General features: G+C 42.2%; 1 protein-coding gene across 1 annotated transcript in view; it reads left to right on the top strand.

The window, feature by feature from the left end:
• Pafah1b2 (platelet activating factor acetylhydrolase 1b catalytic subunit 2) overlaps positions 1 to 18,913 on the top strand; it is a 38,393-nt gene that overhangs the window by 16,179 nt on the left and 3,301 nt on the right. The window contains exons 2-5 of the mRNA XM_004636478.3: positions 2,502 to 2,589; positions 13,144 to 13,233; positions 13,891 to 14,007; positions 15,772 to 15,894. Of these exons, the coding sequence (XP_004636535.1) occupies positions 2,509 to 2,589; positions 13,144 to 13,233; positions 13,891 to 14,007; positions 15,772 to 15,894 (411 nt within the window). The 5' untranslated portion in view covers positions 2,502 to 2,508. The remainder of the gene's footprint in view (positions 1 to 2,501; positions 2,590 to 13,143; positions 13,234 to 13,890; positions 14,008 to 15,771; positions 15,895 to 18,913) is intronic.

The following is an 18,913-nucleotide window of genomic DNA, read 5'->3' as shown; positions in this document are numbered from 1 at the left end:
TGTTTTTTGTGTGTTTTTCCTCTTTTTTTTTTTATATTTATTTATTTATTTTGTGTGTGTGTGGCCAGCTCAGCCCACCAGGGGGCGGGGCTGGCTGGCTGGCATGTGGTGCTGGGGATTGAACCGTGGTCCCTGTGCTTTGTTTAGCTTAGCTTGTTCTAAGTAGGTGCTTTAGACCACTGAGCCATCTCACCAGCCCAGTCAGATAGTTTCTATCCTTTATCCTCATTGGGATTTTGGGAGGGTTATTTAGATCTAGTGTCATTTAGATTTGAGCTAATTTGTATAATTAGTGTTAATATTGTTTGCTTTTGTAATTTGTTTTTCTAAGAAGATATGCTTTTGTGTGTAATATAAGATAGTACTCTGGGATTCTAAAATCCATTACCTTTGGGTAAGCTTGTAGCACAGTGATGGAGCAATCACAAAGCATTCATGAGGCCCTGGGTTTGATGCCTCACACTGTTGAAAAAAAAATTGAAAAATTACTATCTTGGTAATGTCCACCCATATACGTGTGTGTGTGTGTGTGTGTGTGTGTGTGTAATATATACATCATACTGTGTATACCTGTGTGTATGTATTTATACTTACAGAATAAGTTTAAGTCAGTCGTCTTTCATAGAAAGACTAGCAGTATTTAAGGATGGGAAAGAAAAAAAGATTGCTCATATAAAGGCTAGCCTTTGTACAAGAGCCACAGATCTTAGAATTTTGTCCTTTTCATTTGGAATCTAATTCTTTACAATTGGTTGAAAAATCATATGAAGTGGTTTGGTTTTGTTTTGAGATAGAGTCTCACTACACAGTTCAGGCTGGCCTTGAGTTCAATTTGTAGCCAAGGTTGTTCTCAAACTCAGCAATCCTGCCTCAGCCTTCCAAGTGATGGGATTATAGGCGTGAGCCACCATGACTGGCTGTGATTGAAGATCATTCGGTTTCCCATTTGTCTTTCTAGAAGATTTTTTCATTTTACTTATTGTTCTGCTATTCAATGCCATATTTGAGCTTCTCACTAAAACTTTTATAGTGAAAATCTGTCAAAAATACAGAGTGAGCATGTATCAAAAACTAGTCCCTCCAGGTATAGTGGTTACATGCATGTAATCTGAGCACTCAGAAAACTGAGACATGAACTGGGAAGATAGCTCAATAGTCTAAAGTACCTGCCTAGGCAAGATTAGGCAGGTACAGGGGACCTCAGTTCAATCCCCAATACCACGTGCTGTGCCAGCCCTGCCCTCAGGGTGGGCTGAGCAGGCCAGGGGAAAAAAAAAAAGAAAGCTGAGGCACCAGGATCGCAAGTTCACACCATTCTGTTTTGAGACCCAGTCTCAAAATGAGACAAAACTAGTACTAAATCCTGCAACTATGTTTTATTATAATGTGTACTGTATTGATATGATATTTAATAACTGGTGGATGCTTATAATTGTTGTACTCATCCTTTGGTGTGTAACTAGGGCCAGGAATGTACCTCAGTGGCACAGCGCCTGCCTGGCAAGCAAGAGCAAGGTCCTGAGATCAATCCCCAGTAGCAGGGGGAATAAAAGTACTCTGTAGTTTGTAACTCTTAAAAGACAGTAATGTAGAGTTCATTGTACTTGTCCAACTCCTTGGGTCATTTGGTTCTTTGTTATATGTAATCATGAAAAGCTTACATAGGTATGAAGTATATACTACTAGGAGCAGATTTTTTTTTTTAAAGTAGTACACTTTGTTTATTCTATGATTTTATATATATGTATTGATATCACCACGCCCAGTGTCAAATCACATCTCAGTGTGCCCCCAGGGTGGGGCTGGCACAGCTTTGCTCTGCCTAAGCAGATGCTTCAGTCTGATGAGCTATCTGGCCGGCTCTACACTATTTCTAAGTAATATTCAAGCTTCTCTGGGGTTGAGAGATAGCTCAGTGGTCTAAGCCGCCTGCCTAGGCAAGGGCAAGGACCTGGGTTCAATCCACAGCATGTGGTGTGCTGGCCCCACCCTGGGCACACTGAGCCACCACCAAGACTGGGCATGGTGGTGCACTCCTGTAATCCTAGCACTGGGGAGGCTGAAAGCAGGAGAATCAATACGAGTCCGAGCTGCATAGTGAGACCCTGTTCCAAATGCATACAACTAAAAACAAACGTGTCTGGAATGATTAGTTATACTGTATTTATGGGATGTAAGAAGTCATGTCTTGGAATTCATCTCTATTAAAAATAAACCTCAGTTTCATTTGTAGGAAAAGAAACAGTGAAACAAATTATTATTTAAAATCCATTAGATGATAAAAATAGATAATATAATAACTGTTAATTAGCTATTCCTGTTTTGAAAATCTAGTATAACAGATGTATGTTGCCCTGTTTCTGTCTTTTTTTCTATTTGTATTTGCTTCTGTTTTTACTTTTCAAAATACAAGAAAATAGAAAAAGTTTAGCGTGTAATATTTAAGTGGCAGCAAACATTTCTGTTAATAAATGAAATATGACATAGATATTTTTCCTCAGGTGTAGAATGAGCCAAGGAGATTCGAACCCAGCAGCTATTCCACATGCAGCAGAGGATGTTCAAGGAGATGACAGATGGATGTCTCAGGTAAAAAGAAGTATATATTCATGTGGGATGTGTCTTTTCATTTTTTAAAAGACCTTTTATCAGAACTAGAAGGGACAGTTTTAGTAGTCAATAAATATTTATTGCTGTACATATAAATTTAAAAAATCAAACTCAATTACCATTCTGGAGCTGAGGAATATTTTGATATCATGGTAATTGTCCTTCTGTTAATCTTTAAAAATAGCAATGTCAGGGATGGGGAGACAGCTCAGTGGCATAAGCGCCTGCCTGATATGCACAAGGTCCAGAGTTCAGTTCCCACTACCACACATACAAAAAGGAAAGAATGAATGAATAAATAAATAAAATTAGCAGTGTCTTTGTAGTTTTTGTTGTTGTTGGGTTGGGGGTGAGGCAGTTTTTTTTTTTTTTTTTTCATTAAAGAATAGGAAAATTTGGACCAGGGAGATAACTCAGCAGCATAAGCACCTGACTGGCAAGTGAAAGGTCCTGAGTTCAATTCCTAGTGTCTAAAATAAAGTAATATAACATAGCGTAATGTAATGTAACATAAGAAAATTTACCGGAGAATAGGGTTAATAGATAGGTCCTGAGAGACAGGAGGGGTCCTGAATGGGTTGCCCTTCTTTTTGGTTTTTGAAACAGGGTTTCACTATGTAGTGTAGTCTGGCTTTGAACTGTGTAGCCCAGGTTGGCTTTGAACTCACTGCGCTCCTTAACCCTCAGCCTCCTGAGTGCTGGGATTTCAAGAATGCAGCACCACATCCGGCATACTTTTTTATAAATAAATTTCCAAATTACACAACTGTTAGAATATTTTAGAATCCCCTAGACTCTTCACCACTAGATTCTTCTCCTAGACACACCAGTTATTAACATTTGCCTCATCTGAGCCATCTGAGGGTACACTGGATGCATCATCGTGTGTGTGTGTGTGTGTGTGTGTGTGTGTGTGTGTGTGAGGTAGGATCTCACTGTGTAGTTCAGGCTGGCCTTGAGCTCACTGTGCGCCCCAGGATGGGCTCAAACATGGGCTGATCCTCCTGCCTCCGCCAGTGCTGGTATTACAGGCATGTGCCACCATGCCTAGCTCGTGTCATTCTTTATCTTTCCTTAGAGAGTACAGCATGTTTTCTAGGAGCAAAGACTTCTCACATAATTAAAAGATGGCTATTAAAGTCAGGATATAGCTAGCAGCACAGTGCCTGCCTGGCCCACACAAGGTCCTGAGTTCAATTCCCAGTACCAAAAAAAAAAAGGTCAGGAAATTTAGCATTATATAATTACTTACCTACCTACCAGTCCAATTATTTAAATACAGGATGACCAAGTATTGATTTGTTTAATTAATATTTATTATATCAGGAAATATAAAAACTAATTTTATCAGATTTATTCAGTACAAGAATTGGCTGGTTGGCCAGGAGTGGAGGCACATGGCTGTAATCCTAGCACTAGGGAGGCTGAGGCAGGAGAATTGTTCCAGTTTTAAGGCCGGTCTGAGCTGCATAGTTCAGAACCAGTCTAAACTATATATTGAGACCCTATCACAGAAAAGAAACAAAATGAAATTGATTGGTTAAAATGACATCTGCTCTATTATCTTAGCAGTGCTGGGATAATCAGCATGTAAACAGGTGTCCTGCCCAAGTGATGCTCAGAGTAAATGCTTAAATAGTTAATCAAAAAACTCCTGTAGGGCCGGCCAGATAGCTCAGCGGACTAAAGCACCTGCTTAGGCAGAGCACAGCAGCTGGGGTTCGATCTGGGGTTTGAGGATTTTGATCCCTGGTGTGCCGTGTTGCCCCCCCCCCATACCCTGAGACCAATTGAGACAGGGCATGGTGGCACAAGCCTGTAATCCCAGCACTTGGAAGCTGAAAACAGGAAAAAAACTATGTCCGGATGTGCATAGTGAGACCCTGTAGACCCTGTATTAAAAGACATTAAAAAAAAAAAAAACAAAACTGTGATCCCAGCAGCACTTGGGAGACTGAGGGAGAAGGAGGACTGCTGTTCCAGTCCAGTCTGGGCTACAGAGTGAGTTTAGGGTAAGCCTGAGCTCTACAGCGAGACCCTGTCTCACAAGGGGGAAAAAAAAATCAGAAAACATCTTCTATATTTATATTGTCCCAGTAAATTTTTTTAAATTGTATTTGGCACAGAGTCTCACTATACAGCTGGAACTCGTAGTGATCCTCCTGTTTTCAGCCTCCCCAGTGCTGGGATTGAGGTATGTGCCACCACACCTAATCTCAATAATTGACTCAGGGCACCTGGAGGCAGGGACCGCATGGTGTCCCGGTAATTTTTTTTTTTTTTTTAATGTATTTGGTTGTTGCAGGGTCTCACTACATAGCTCAGACTCATGGTGATCCTCTTGCTTTCAGCCTCTCCAGTGCTGGGATTACAGGTGTGTACCATAAAGCCCAGACTGGCCTGCTTAGCCTGCCCTGGGAGCCTGGGAGTGGAGCTCAAACAGCTGAGCTATCTTGCCATCCCTCCCAGTAATATTCTTTAGTTGATCTTTTTGGTTGTTTTTTTTGTGTGTGTGGAACCGGGGATTGAACTCAGGCCCTTGCGTTTGCCAGGGAAGCGCTTATTCTACTGAGCCATCTCCCCAGCCCCTAGTTGATCTTCTTAATCCAGGATTACACATTACATTCTCTTTATTCTCCTTTGAAACAGTTTTTTGTTTTTGTTTTAATGGCCTTGACAGTTTAGAAGAGTACAAGACTTTTTATTTTTGAGGAGAGTTTGTTTTGAGACAGGTCTCACTGCATAGTTCATGCTGGCCTTGAGCTCACTTCCTTTCCAGGTTTTTTGGAGACAGGGTCCCATTGTACAGTTGAGGCTGGCCTTGACCTCACTTTGTAGCCCACTCACAACAATCTTCCTGTCTCAGCCTCCTGAGTGCTGGGATTACAGGTGTACACTTCCCATGTCTGGCTATAAATGCTGTTCTCCAATGAAAAGATCCAGGAGTCCAGGCCCAGGAGACAGGTCGGTGGCCTAAGTGCCTGCCTGGCAAGGGCAGGGACCCAGGTTTGGTCGCTGATGCTGCATGCTCTGCTGGCCCTGGAACCTGCAGCTCGCCTGTAATCCAAGCGCTGGAGGTGAGACAGGAGGATCACTAGCGTCTGAATTGCTTATGAGACTGAATCAAAAAACAAAAAGCTAAAAAAAAAAAGCTAAATAAATGGAAATATTAGAACACTCCCAGAATAGAAGAGACTAAATACAACATGGTGTCTCGAATTGATTCTGAACAGGAAAAGAGCATTAGTAAAAAGAATTAGCAAGAGTTAAGGGATAAATTCTGTTTAGTTGATACTATTTACTAATGATCATTTTTTAAGTTTTAATAGATGCAGCATTTTTTTTCCTTTGGCCTTTTTGAGATAGGGTTTTGCTGTGTAGTGCAGGCTGGCCTTGAACTCACAGTGATCTTCCTGCCTCAGCCTATGGAGTGCTGGGATGATAGGCATACATCACTGTACCTGGCACACACCATAGTTATGAAATATGTTAACATTAGAGCAAGTATAGTATATGGGAGTATTTCTTTTGTCTTTTTTTTTTTTTTTTTTGGTTATCTGGAATCAAACTCAGGACCTTACACTTGCCAGGCAGGTACTTGTGCTGCTAAGCTATATCCCCAGTACTGGGAATACTCTGAAATTCTGCAACTCCTCTCTCTCTCTCTCTCTCTCTCTCTCTCTCTCTCTCTAAGCAGAACTGGGGTTTGAACTCAGGCCCTGAGATTTTTTTTTTTATTAATTTTTTAAATGTATTTAGGACAGGGTCTATAAGATCTCACTACTAGTGCAACTCTTCTCTATGCCTCAGATTATTTCAAAGTAAAGTATTTCCTTTAATGTAAAATAATCATCCCTGGCCTGCCTTGCTGCCCATCCCTGAGGCTCAGATGGCAATTGAGCCTGGGCGTGGTAGCACACGCCTGTAATCCCAGCTGTTGGGAGGCTATAAACAGGCAGATCACTATGAGTCCACTCTAGTAGTGAGACCCTAAACACCCTGTAGACCCATCCCAAAATACAAAAATAAATACATAAATGAATAAATAAATAAAATAATCATGATTAACTATTGAAATGTTGCTCAGTACTACCTGGGAAGTACTGGGTAGTTTTTCTTCCATATCCATAGTGCCCCAGAACCCTGCCTATGAAGTCAAAATCCACAAATAAGCAAAGTTGTTCTTTTTTTTTTTTGAGGCAGGCGTTTTTCTATGATGTTCAAACGGGCTAAACTTACTCTGTAATCCAGATTGACCTGAAACTCATGGTAATCCAAATGCTGGATTTGTAGGCATGTGCTACCATGCCTGGTTCTCAGATATTTTCAATTTGTAGTTGACTAAATCTGTGGATGCAGAATTGAGGTTACAGGAGGACAGTATTGCCACTATATGCAGCCCTAAACTAGATGTAACTACCATTTTTCAGGAAATATATGGGTCAAATGAACATGCCCACTACAGGAATGCAATCAGCAAAATTTAGATTGTGACAGGTTCTACATATGTGTCAGATAATTTTTTCCTCCCTTTTTGTTTAACACGTTTGTGATACGTAATAGAGCAATCTAAGTATAATCATTATGGGGAGTTAGTATGCCTACATATTGCATCTTGATGCTTTTCATTTCAGGGTCAGATAATTGTTATGTTTTTCAGAAAATTTAGGAGGTGGTAACCTAGGGAAAACCTGTAGATTAAGGAATTTAAAACTGGACCTGGTGGTGCATGACTGTATCCCAGAGGCTGAGCAGAAGACTCACCCTGAGTTCAAGGCTATGCTGGCTACGTAGTGCATTCCATACGAGCCTTTAGCAAGACCTTGTTTAAAACAAAGAATGGGGCAGGGGACATAGCTCAGCATGGTCCTGAGTTCAGTTCCCATTATCAAAAATAAATAAATTAAAAAAATCCAAGGTAGCAAAGGGGTTAGGGATGTAGCTCAGGGGTGAAGGACTTGATTAAGCTGAGGCCCTGGGATCCATCCCCAACTCAGAGAGAGGGAAAGAGAAAAAAATGTTAGTTTTATTTGACTTAGGCTCCCTCTATTATAATCGCTTCTTGGCCTTTCAGCTAAAATCAAGTATATCTTTTTCTTTTTCTTTTTTTTTTTTAATGTATTTAGTACAGGTCTACAGGGTCTCACTACACAGATCAAACTCATAGTGCTCCTCATGTTTTCAGCCTCCCAAGTGCTGGGATTTTAGGCATGCATCACCATGCCCAGTCTCTGTCACCCTCTCTGCATGTCCCGGGGCAGGGCCATGTGGGGGATCGAGCCCAGGTCCCTGCACTTGCCTAAGCTTCCCTAAACAGGTGCTTTAGTTTGCTGAGCTATCCGGCCAGCCCTATATCTGTTCTTATCAGTTTAATATCTGATAACTGATAGGTCCTGAAAATGGTATATTAAATATCTCAATGTAGAAATCTGTAACTGTGCATGAGGACATTTGCCTGCAATTTCAGCACTGTGGGGAATGTTCGCAGGAGGATCACAAATAAGTCAGCCTGGGCAGCGCAATGACCTTATGAGCCCCTGTGTCAAAATAAAAAAATGAAAGGGGCAGGGGATGTGGTTTGACACAGAGGTCCCGTGTTCAATCCCAAGTGCCACTAAAAAGAAGAAAAAGTGCATCTCCATAGAGCAGCGCTCCTGATACAGCGTGGAGCACACTTACAGTGGCTGCCGTAGCGTGAGTACCTGCTGCGTGCCAGACGGTGGCTGAGTCTTTTCCTAGAACTCTTATCTTTACGTTAAAACAGAATAAACAATCTTGCTAGCAGATTTGAGTGCCAGGACTGAGATCATGTACTTGTTTAAGGTCACAGGACTAGACAGTGAGTAAGCTAGAATTGAAATGTAGGGTTTTTTGCTCTCGGGTGGCCGTGCCAGAATGAGGTACTTGTGACTTAACTGTGTAAGGGGGCGGGGAATAGCGCACACCTGCAATCCCACTACTTGGGAAACTGAGGCAGAACCATGAGTCTGAGGGCAGCCTGTGCTACCTGCTGAGGTCTTCATTCAAAACCCCGAAAGGAAATGCGGGCAACACGTTACAAAGAGGCTAAGAAGAAGATTCCCCAAGGCGGCAGCAGTGGATTACGGTGGTAGAATCGTAGTTGCTGTGCTTTGGTCTCTTCTGTTTTTCCAGTCTTACTACAACTACTGTATACCTTCAAAGAAAATGTAGGGCTGGGTGTGGCGATGCACACCTTGGGACACTGAGGCAGCACCATGAATTCAAGGCCAGCCTAGACAACACAACAGGACCCTATCTTTTTATTTTATTTTATTTTTCAGGACCCTATCTTTAAAAAAAAGAAAAAGAAAAATTGTAAATTACTAGAACCTTTAGAACAGCATTGCTTAAATTCTGTAGTTTTCCTTTTTTTATTAATAATGTGCTGGAAATCAAACCGAGGGCCTGTGTACAATAAGCGAGCATTGTGCCACCGGGCTGTTCTCCTAGCGCCCAAGAGCTTTACTCTTGCTCTTTTTGAAGAATATTTCGTAAGTAGGTGTGTTGGCATAGTCTGTAATTCTAGCACTCGGGAGGCCGAGGCAGGACGATTTCCATGAGTTTGAGGCCAGCCTGGGCTACGTAGTTAAAGCCTGCCTGCCTGAGTACATAGTGAGGCCCTATCTCAATCCCTGTGTTTAAAAAAATTTTTTTTTCTTGAGCTCATTGAGGTAATTCCAGCTACTGAGGAGAATGAGGCAGGAAGATCACAAATCAAGGCCAGCCTGGGCAACTTAGACATTGTCTCAGAAGGGTTGCAGGGAGGGGGTAGGATTGATCCTCATTGTTCCCTTGGTTCAGTTCCCAGTACTACAAAAAATTATTTTAAAAATCTGGGTTAGGGAAATAGCTCAGCAGCATAAATGCCTGCCTGGCAAGCGGAAGGTCCTGAGTTTGATGTTTGATCCCTGGTGTACACACACGCGCGCACACACACACACACACACACACACACACATTTATTGAGCTGGGCATGGTGGCAAACACCTGTAGCTCATGAGGCTGAGGCAGGAGGATCGTTAGGAGTTTGAGACCAGCCTGGGTTACAAAGTGAGCTCAAAGCCAGCCTGAACTGCACAGCGAGACCCTGTCTCAAAAAGACAAAAATAAAAGTTTAACTTACTGAAACAGTAGCCTTTTTTGTGTACTGGGGTTTTTGTTTATTTTTGTTTTTGAACCAGGAATCAAACTGAGGACCTTGCACTTGCCAGGCAGGCACTTGAACCACTAAACTATATCCCTGGCCCCAACAGTCTTTTTTTTTTTTTAAATGTATTTGGTAGAGGGTCTCTGTACACTATACAGCTTGGACTCATAGTGATCCTTCTGTTTTCAGCCTCCCCAGTGCTAGGATTACAGGCGTGTGGCACCACGCATGACCACCGGATGCAAGGTCTTGGGTGCTGGCATGCCTGGGGGTGGGGGCAGGGTTGGTGTGGCATGTGGTGCCAGGGATCAAACCCAGGTCCTTGTGCTTGCCTAAACAGGTGCTTGGTCAGCAGAGCTATCTTGCTGCCCCTCCAATAGTCTTAAAAAAAAAAAGTAATAATAATGTTTTTGGCATAAAACATGGAAGCAAGGAAAAAAGCTATTTCTAGTCTTGTCATCCTGAGAGGAATAGTCTTGAGACTGCTGAATTCTACTTTTAATGTTTTGGGGTTTTTTTGTAATTTTTAGGGCAGGGTCTACAGCTGTTCAAGGTCTCACTAACAGATCAGACTGGTAGTGATCCACCTGTTTACAGCCTTTCAAAAGCTGGGATTACAGGTGTGAGCCATCACGCCCAGTCTCAATTGCCAGCTCAGTGGGGCTGGGGCCAGCAGGGCAGGCCCAGGAATCGAATCCTCAGGTGCTTTAATCTGCTGAGCTATTTGGCTGGCCCTTAAATTTTTTTCTGATTTTCACTCATTTATTCATTCCATTAAGTATCTGTTTTACCACAGTCTTGTCTGCATTGGTATTGCCAGCAGAAATACTTAAGTAGTACCTCAGCTTTAATTCCTAAGGCAAACAATTGAATAAATGTAGAGTTTGAAACAAAGAAACTTTTGTCTGTTTCTTGGAACTAGATTAAAGCTCTGAAGCCAAGACCATCCTTTTACTTGTTCTACTCAGCCATCTTCCTGGCCCCTAAATATAAAAGTTTTAAGCTATGTCCTTTAGTACTGTGGGGTAAAATCCTTGTTTTTAAAAAGTAGCCAAGTTTTATTAAAGATCTGAAAAGAAACAGGCTCTTAAGAGTGAGTATGGGCCAAGTGGAAGTAGGAAAATAAGTATATAGCCAACAGCGTGAGGGCAGGCCACCAGAGGAGAGAACAGAGTGGCTGCTCAGGCTTGTTCTGTGGTAGGGTCTCAGTGGGCATGTTCAGGCTGGCTTTGAACTTGCAGCAGTCCTGCCTCAGCCTCCAAGTACTGGGATGATAGGCATGAGCAGCCATGCTCAGTTTAAAATCTGTTTTTAAAAAGTAATTTAAAAAGTGTTTTTAGGTGGAGGCTAGGGGAGGAAGGAGTTCAGTTACTTACAGAACAAAAAGAATAGCTTTATGGATAGATGAGATTTTTCTTTTTTGGTGCTGGGGATAGAGCCTAACACCCCCATGCCAGTACCAGGGATTAAACACAAGGCCTTTATGCTGTGTTACATCCACAGCCCATTGTTGTGTTTTGTTGACTCACTGTCCAAATTTCTTAGTTTGGACACAAACTTGTGGCCTTTTTGCTTCATCTTCCCTGAATGCTGGGATTACAAGTATGTGCTACCATGCCGGACTGAAGCCCAGGACCCTGCAAATGCTAAACGTAATGGTCTGTCTCTGCGCTTTACCTGCAGCTTAAAAAAAATGTTTGGATTGGTTTGGTTTTAAAGTTTTTGACTCACATTTCAGTCCATAGTCAGCTGGCTCAAAGGTGAAACAGCTGGCAGAGTGGCCTGGTGGAGAAGAATTGCCCTCTGCATGGCAGAGAAGGAGCTGGGGGGAGGTCCACCCTTCCAGCTTCTACAACCCCCACCTTCCCTATAATCCACCTTTCCAAAGCCCCACCTATGAGTGTGTGAGTCTTGAGGGATGTCTAGATGTGAACCATAACATTTCATCCCTGACCCCTGAAAGGTTCCTGCACATCTCTTCGTGCAGAATGCACTCAGTCCATCTCTAAAGAGTTGTTGAAGTCATAACTCGGTTTCAGTGTCCCTAGGCAGACCTTGAGTGCAGTGTCCTTACCTCGGGCTTTGTTGTTTGTTGTAGATAGCATCTCCCTGTGCAGTCCCAGCCAGCTCTGAATTCATTGTGTAAACCACCAGACTAGCCTTGAACTCACAGTGACCTTTCTGCCTCAGCCTCCCAAGTGCCTGGCTCTGGCTTTCTTAAATGTCCCTTTTCAGTTTAGTGGAGCCTTGCTGGTTCCTCACATGCCTGCCGTGCATTAGCTTTTTTTTTTTTTTTTTTTGCGGAACCGGAGATTGAACTCAGGCCCTTGCGCTTGCCAGGGAAGCGCTTATTCCACTGAGCCGCTTCCCCTGCCCCGATTAGCTTCTTTTTAACGCTAATCTTTTCAGCAACTAAGCTTTTCTCCAACTTTGCCAGCTCTTCCTTTGGGAAATTAAACACTTTTCAACAGGCTATTTTCCTCTGATTTTTAGTATAAACCAGACTAAAAGCAGCAACTTTGCTGCAGCTACATTTTCTCTACCAGTTTAGTTTTCTGTAGTCTGTAATCTCAGAACATGAGCAAAATGTAGACTTTTTATTTTTTTTCCCTCAAGCGTAACACATGTAGCTTGGACTCCAACTGTCTAGGAAAGTAGAGTCCTTCTTTCACATTACTGTCTCCTGAGCCTGGTCTTTACCATCTCCTGCCTTTTTTTGTTTTTAAATTTATCGTTCCTTTTGTGTTTTGTTTTGCAGATAGGTTCTCACTTTTTAGTGCAGGGTGGCCTTGAACTCTCTATGTAGCCTATGGTGCCCTGGGACTCACAAAGATCCTCCTGCCTTACCCTCCCAAGTGCTGGCATTGTGGGCTTGTACCCCCATACCAGCTTTACCATTTGCATTTTTATCCTCATTCTGATCTGCTACCCTGACCAAAATCTCCCATCAGGCCCAGTATGCAGCATTATAGGGGTGCTTCTATAATTACTGTATCTAAACCTTTCCAAATTCTTCCAGTGCATCATTCCAGAGGTTTTAATCCATGTGGCCAGGTACTGTTACAGCAGTGGCTGCATTCTCAGTTCCAGTATTTATTTCAGGCACTTTCTTTGTCACTGGAACAAAATACCTGACATTAGCAACTTGAGAGAAAAAAGAGGTTTACTGTGGCTCACATTTTCAAACCGTAGTTGGCTGGCTCCCAGCAGGCAGGGCATGGTGGAAGGGCTGGGGCACAGAAGAGCTGCTCGTGTCATGGTGGCCAGGAAGCCACAAAGAATGTCTACAATAACTGTTTGGACAGTGGTTGTTTCTATGCCAAGAAGTCTCATAAGTTTCTAATTTTCTTTGTTTTTCCAACCAGCACAACAGATTTGTCTTGGATTGTAAAGACAAAGAGCCTGATGTACTATTTGTGGGAGACTCCATGGTGCAGTTAATGCAGCAGTATGAGGTAAAGGTGGAAGGGTGAGGGGTAGTTCTTGGTACTAACGTGTACCTGTAATTATTGGCTTTCATTCTGAACTGACCTGCTGTAGACCCATTCGTGACCATTAGAAGCTCTAGTATAAAGTACAAGGAAAATCAGGCCCACCTAATGGGATTGTTTGCCATCAAGCTTGATGAGACAAATCAACATTGTTTCTAATTAAACTATTTGTTGCTCCGGTTTCAAAAAAAACTAGATGGTTATTTATATTTGTCCTAGTTGTGAGTCTTCTCACTATTTGTATTTTGCCATTTTCTTATTTTACATATTTTTGTGGTTTTCCCAAATCCTTTTTAAGAGCTAGGCTTTCTTCTGAGGGAAATTCAAAAGAAAAGATAATTTTAAGGGGCCGGGGAAATAGCTCAGTAGAATAAGCGCAGGGGCCTGAGTTCAATCCCTGGTTCCAGGGGGGAAAAAAAAGAGCTGAGTAAGTTTCTGATGGGAAAGAAAGAACAAAAGAACAGAGTAGCATAAACTTCAAAGCACTTTAAACCATAAGTGGCACTAAATTTGAGTAAAGGAAATGGAAATTGTTATTTCAGTTGGTTCATAGCACACTGAAGTTGAAAGATTTCATTTCCTGCTAAGTTTCGCTTAATTACATCAACTTTTTCTCTTTAGATATGGCGAGAACTATTTTCCCCACTTCATGCACTTAATTTTGGAATTGGGGGAGATACAACAAGACATGTTTTATGGAGACTAAAGAATGGAGAACTGGAGAACATTAAACCTAAGGTGAAAGAAACTTGTTATGTTATGTTATGTTATGTTATGTTATGTTATGTTATGTTATGTTATGTTATGTGGATGTCAGGGGCCGTGGATTTGGCTCAGTAGAATAAGCGCTTGCTTGGCAAGTGCAAAGGCCTGAGTTCAATCCCCGGTTCCGCCAAAAAAAAAGAAAGAAAAAGAAAAGAAAGAAACTACTCACCCATACTAAAAGGATGTCATTAATTTGTTCAGCTATCTGAAATGGTAGTAGAAATACATTCCTTTTAAAAGTACCATTTCAGTACTGGCTTTTGCTTTGTGTCTCTTTAAGGTCAATGACATCATTGCATCAGAAAGTACTAAGGAAACCAAGGTTGTGTTTGTAATTGTTACAGTTATCGTCTTCTGTTGTAGGAAGAAATTGGGTGCAAATGATGTATGTGTGCTGTTGTGTAGAGTGCATGGATCTGGGACAGTGGGGGAGAACTGCTCAGGTGGGCAAGGGGCTGGACCATGAGGGACTTTGGGAAGTGATTTGGATTTGTTTAGGCATATAAACAAATTGATAATCAAGGCCTCCAAGTTCTTCTGAAGAAAATTTGGACTAGGTATGAACAAATAGTGTCTCTACCTAGTAACCTTATCACATTATAAATATCCTGAGTTGGCACAATGCGTGTAATTTTTTTCTAGCCATAAAAGACCCAGTGCTAAGCTGCTAACAAAATTTGCATTCATTGAAGATATTTATTCTTTGCCTTTGTAACAGAAAAATTCATCAGTGTGCCTCTTTTGAGACAGAGTAGAGCGTTATTTTTTTGGGTCGTATAATAAGATATGTGGGGCTGGGGAGATAGCCCAGTGGAATAAGCGCTTGCCTGGCAAGGGCCTGAGTTCAACCCCCGGTTCAAAAAAAAAAAAGTATAATAAGATATGTGTCTCTAACTGACAGCTACTTTGAGTTTTTTGTTTGTTTGTATTTAGTGCAGGGTCTACAGGGTCTTACTACACAGATAAGACTTGTAGTGATTCTCCTGTTTTCAGCTTCTCAAGCACTGGGATTACAGGCACGTGCCACCATGCCCAGTCTCAATCTCAGCCCAGGCTGGCCTTGAACTTGCAATGATCCTCTAGCCTCAGCCTTTCAAGTGCTGGGATTATAAGCATATGCCACCCCACCAGGTCTTCACTTTTATTTATACGTGTGTGTGTGTGTGTGTGTGTGTGTTATTTTCATAGAATTTAATCTATTTTTTTTATAGCTCCTGGATTTTGAGAGATTAGCTTCTTAACTCTATGATTATAGAAACCTCTTGTTTCCTCCTAGTAAAGTTTTGCCACTAAAATATTAATCTCCTTGGGGGCCAGCACGATAGCTCAGTGGACTAAAGCTCCTGCTTAGGCAGGCACAGGGACCGTGTGGATCAATCCCCTATACCACACGCATCGCCAGCCCCTGCCACAGCATCTGAGCAGAGTGGCGCACGCCTGTAGTCCCAGTGCTGGGGAGGCTGAAAGCAGGACGATCACCATGAATCTGAGCTGTGTGATGAGACCCTGCAACAACCAAATACATTAAAAATAAAAAATGAATCTACTTGAAAGTGTACTCTGATACATAGGAGCTATAAGTCACTGTTTAAAGATAAGTACCCAGTTAAAGCTATGCAATGCCATCTGAGAAATTCATGTTTCTTTGACTTCTGAGATAACAATTTTCATAAATGCTGCAATTCTTTATTCCTCAGTATTTATCTTTTTTACCCTTTTTTATTCCTTCCTCTGTAGGTCATTGTTGTCTGGGTAGGAACAAACAACCATGAAAATACAGCAGAGGAAGTTGCAGGAGGTATCGAGGCCATTGTACAGCTTATTAACACAAGACAGCCGCAAGCCAAAATCATTGTATTGGTATGTAGCCTTTGGGTGGATGGAAACTTTAGTCTTGATATCTGCTGAGGAATATTTTTCAAAATGCAGTTACTCATAAATACAGAGTATATTTAGATGGATGCAATTTATGATACTCCTTCTGATCTATTCTCTGGTATATCCTGCTCTAATTGGTCTCATTCTGCATACTAAATTTGGGGTCATCTTTTGATTTTCTTTTTGGTCTTTTTTAAATATATATTTAGTATAGGGTCTAACAGGGTCTTACTATGTAGATTGGACTTATTGTGATCCTCCTGTTTTCAAGCTCCCAAGTGCTGGGATTATAGGTACATGCCACCAAACCCAATCTCAGTCTCAGCATGCCCCGGGGGTGAAGCTGGCACAGTACTCCAGGATCAAACCCAGTCCCTTAGGCGCATTAGTCTGCTGAGTATCATCCCTTTTTTTGGATTTTTTTGAGACAAGAGTCTCACTATGTAGTTCAGGCTGGCCTTGAACTCACTTTGTAGTTTATGCTAGTCTCACTTGCAAGGATTCCTCTGCCTCAGCCTCCTCCAGTGCTGGAATTACAGGTGTGTGCTACCACGCCCATCCTTGCTCATTCTTTTTTTTTAACTTTTTTTTTTTCATAACTTTATTGAGAAACCAATAGCAGTGAGACAGTTTCAAAACCGAATTGGTAGGACAGTTGCAATAATTAACACATTGCATACATTCTTCCTAGTGGTTAATTCCTGTACAAGATGCAGACATGATATCCTATTTACAAACACTATTAGAACAAATCCCTCTATTCATTAACAGAATGCAACTATATATCTATCCTAACCATTTTGAATACACAGATATATAATGGACATTCATCTGTATCCCCTTTTTTTGTTAAGTTCCATTATTTGAATATGATAGGTGTGTTAACTCAGCATAATATTCCAAAAGAGTCCAGTAGTCCATAATAGTATTGGGTCTTCCGCTTCACTGGCAATGTCAGAAATTGTTGACCTGAGTCCCCTACAGCTCAACATAACAGCATGGCTTTACTTCTTTTTTTAAACATTTATTTATTTATTTATTTATTGTGGGGGGGGCAGCTCAGCCCACCAGGGGGCGCGGCTGGCTGGCATGTGGTGCTGTGGGATCGAGCCGCGGTCCCTATGCTTTGCCAAGCTTGTTCCAAGTAGGTGCTTTAGACCACTGAGCCATCTCGCCAGCCCCGGCTTTACTTCTTATACTTCGTTTTTATACTTTTCTGCTGGATGGTTAAGACCAAGGTAAAGCAGGATCTATACAGCAAGAGTTGTAGCTTTTGGGTCTGATAAGGTCAGTGAAATCCCCTCGGGATTTATCCTGAGATCCTGTACCTCAGACTTGCTCATTCTTTGGCAGTGTACCCCTCCCTTTTTTGTGGCACCCTGGGGGTGGGGCTGGCACAGCATGTGGTGCCAGGGATTAGACCACTGCACTATCTCACTGCCCCCCCCCCTTTTCTTTTTTTGCGGAACTGGAGATTGAACTCAGGCCCTTGCGCTTGTTATCTCCCTGGCTTAATGGGCTAAAGATAGCTGTTTTTTTCAGTGGAGAAGTCTAACTCTGAGCCATGTGTGTTGGTGCATGCCTACAATCTCAGCACTTGGGAGGCTAAGGCAGGAAGATCACCGCAAGTTCAAGCCTAGCCTGAAATACGCAATGAAACCCTGTCTCAAAAAAACAAACAATAAAACATGTAACAGTGAAAGCACTGTTGTAGATTCTGAGTATGTAGAAATGAGTACAGTGAGGCCGGGGAGATGGCTCAGTGGAATAAGCGCTTCCCTGGCAAGTGCAAGGGCCTGAGTTCAATCCCCGGTTCCAAAAAAAAAAAAAAGAGTACAGTGGCGTCTTTGGGAGCTCAGCCTAGCAGATGGAGACAGCCACACAGCTGCTGATAAGAGCCAGGGAAGTAGTGGACGGAGAGGGCAGCATGGTATGGTGGAGACGTAAAAGTGGGCATTGAGTTCCAAGGAAGTCAGGGGTGTTCACACACGTGAAGAAAGGAAAGCAGACGAGCAGGGGGGTGAAGAACCAACCACAGGCCTGTGTGCACGGCACGTGTGCACAGGGAGCAGAGAAGAGTGCGTGGTGCAAGGCTGAGGTGTTGAGACGAAGAAGGCCACAGAGAGTTCGGATGTTCACTGTCTGCTTACTGATGTTCTTGTTTCTATTCTGCCTTACTCTAGAAAAGATTGTACACCATTGTGGTTGAGTCCACCTTTGAGCTGAGCGGGGCGGCACACACCTGGAATCCCAGCCAGGAAGTTCACGGTCTGAGGCCCTTTCTCAAAGTAAAAAATGATGCGGCTTTGCAATAGAACACTCGCCTAGTGTGTGCAAAGCCCTGGGTTAGGAAGAAAAGAAAGAAAGGAAGGAAGGAAGGAAGGAAGGAAGGAAGGAAAGAAGGAAAGAAGGAAGGAAGGAAGGAAGGAGAGAAAGAAAGAAAGAAAGAAAGAAAGAAAGAAAGAGAAATAAAGAAAGAGAGAGAAAGAAAGAAAGAAAAGTCCACCTCTGAAATACGATAGTTGCTTAGGAATCTGTGAATTGCTGAATAAATTTTCTGTGATCTGTCCTTTCCTCCTTCCCTCTTAGTTGAGGCAGCCTTGAACTCACTGTGGAGCCCAGGCTGCCCTTTAACTCTGTCTGTCCTCCTGCCTCAGCTTTCCTCTTACTGGGATTGCACGTGTATGTCACCTTGCCCAATGTAGGACATGTTTTTATCTTACGCAATATTTATGGCTGTGATTCATCAAGACAGTGTTGGTTCAGCCCTCTATGGTATAGCGTCCATGTGGCATTATAGGTAGAAAGATGTTGGAACAGATTATTCTGATGGCTTTATGGAGAGGGGATTAAAGGAAGAACAAAATTGGAACTAGGAAGACTATTCAGGAGATTTTCTGTTGATTGAGGTGAATAATGCCAAGACCTTAATCCATAGCAGTATATGTAATTAAGATAAGGAAAAGATAATGTGTGTGTGTGTGTGTGTGTGTGTGTGTGT

Source organism: Octodon degus, unplaced genomic scaffold, assembly GCF_000260255.1.
Source record: "Octodon degus isolate 3935 unplaced genomic scaffold, OctDeg1.0 scaffold00080, whole genome shotgun sequence".
Lineage (NCBI taxonomy): Eukaryota > Metazoa > Chordata > Mammalia > Rodentia > Octodontidae > Octodon > Octodon degus.
Note: the sequence above shows the minus strand (reverse complement) of the source record. Positions and strands in the feature narration are given on the sequence as shown.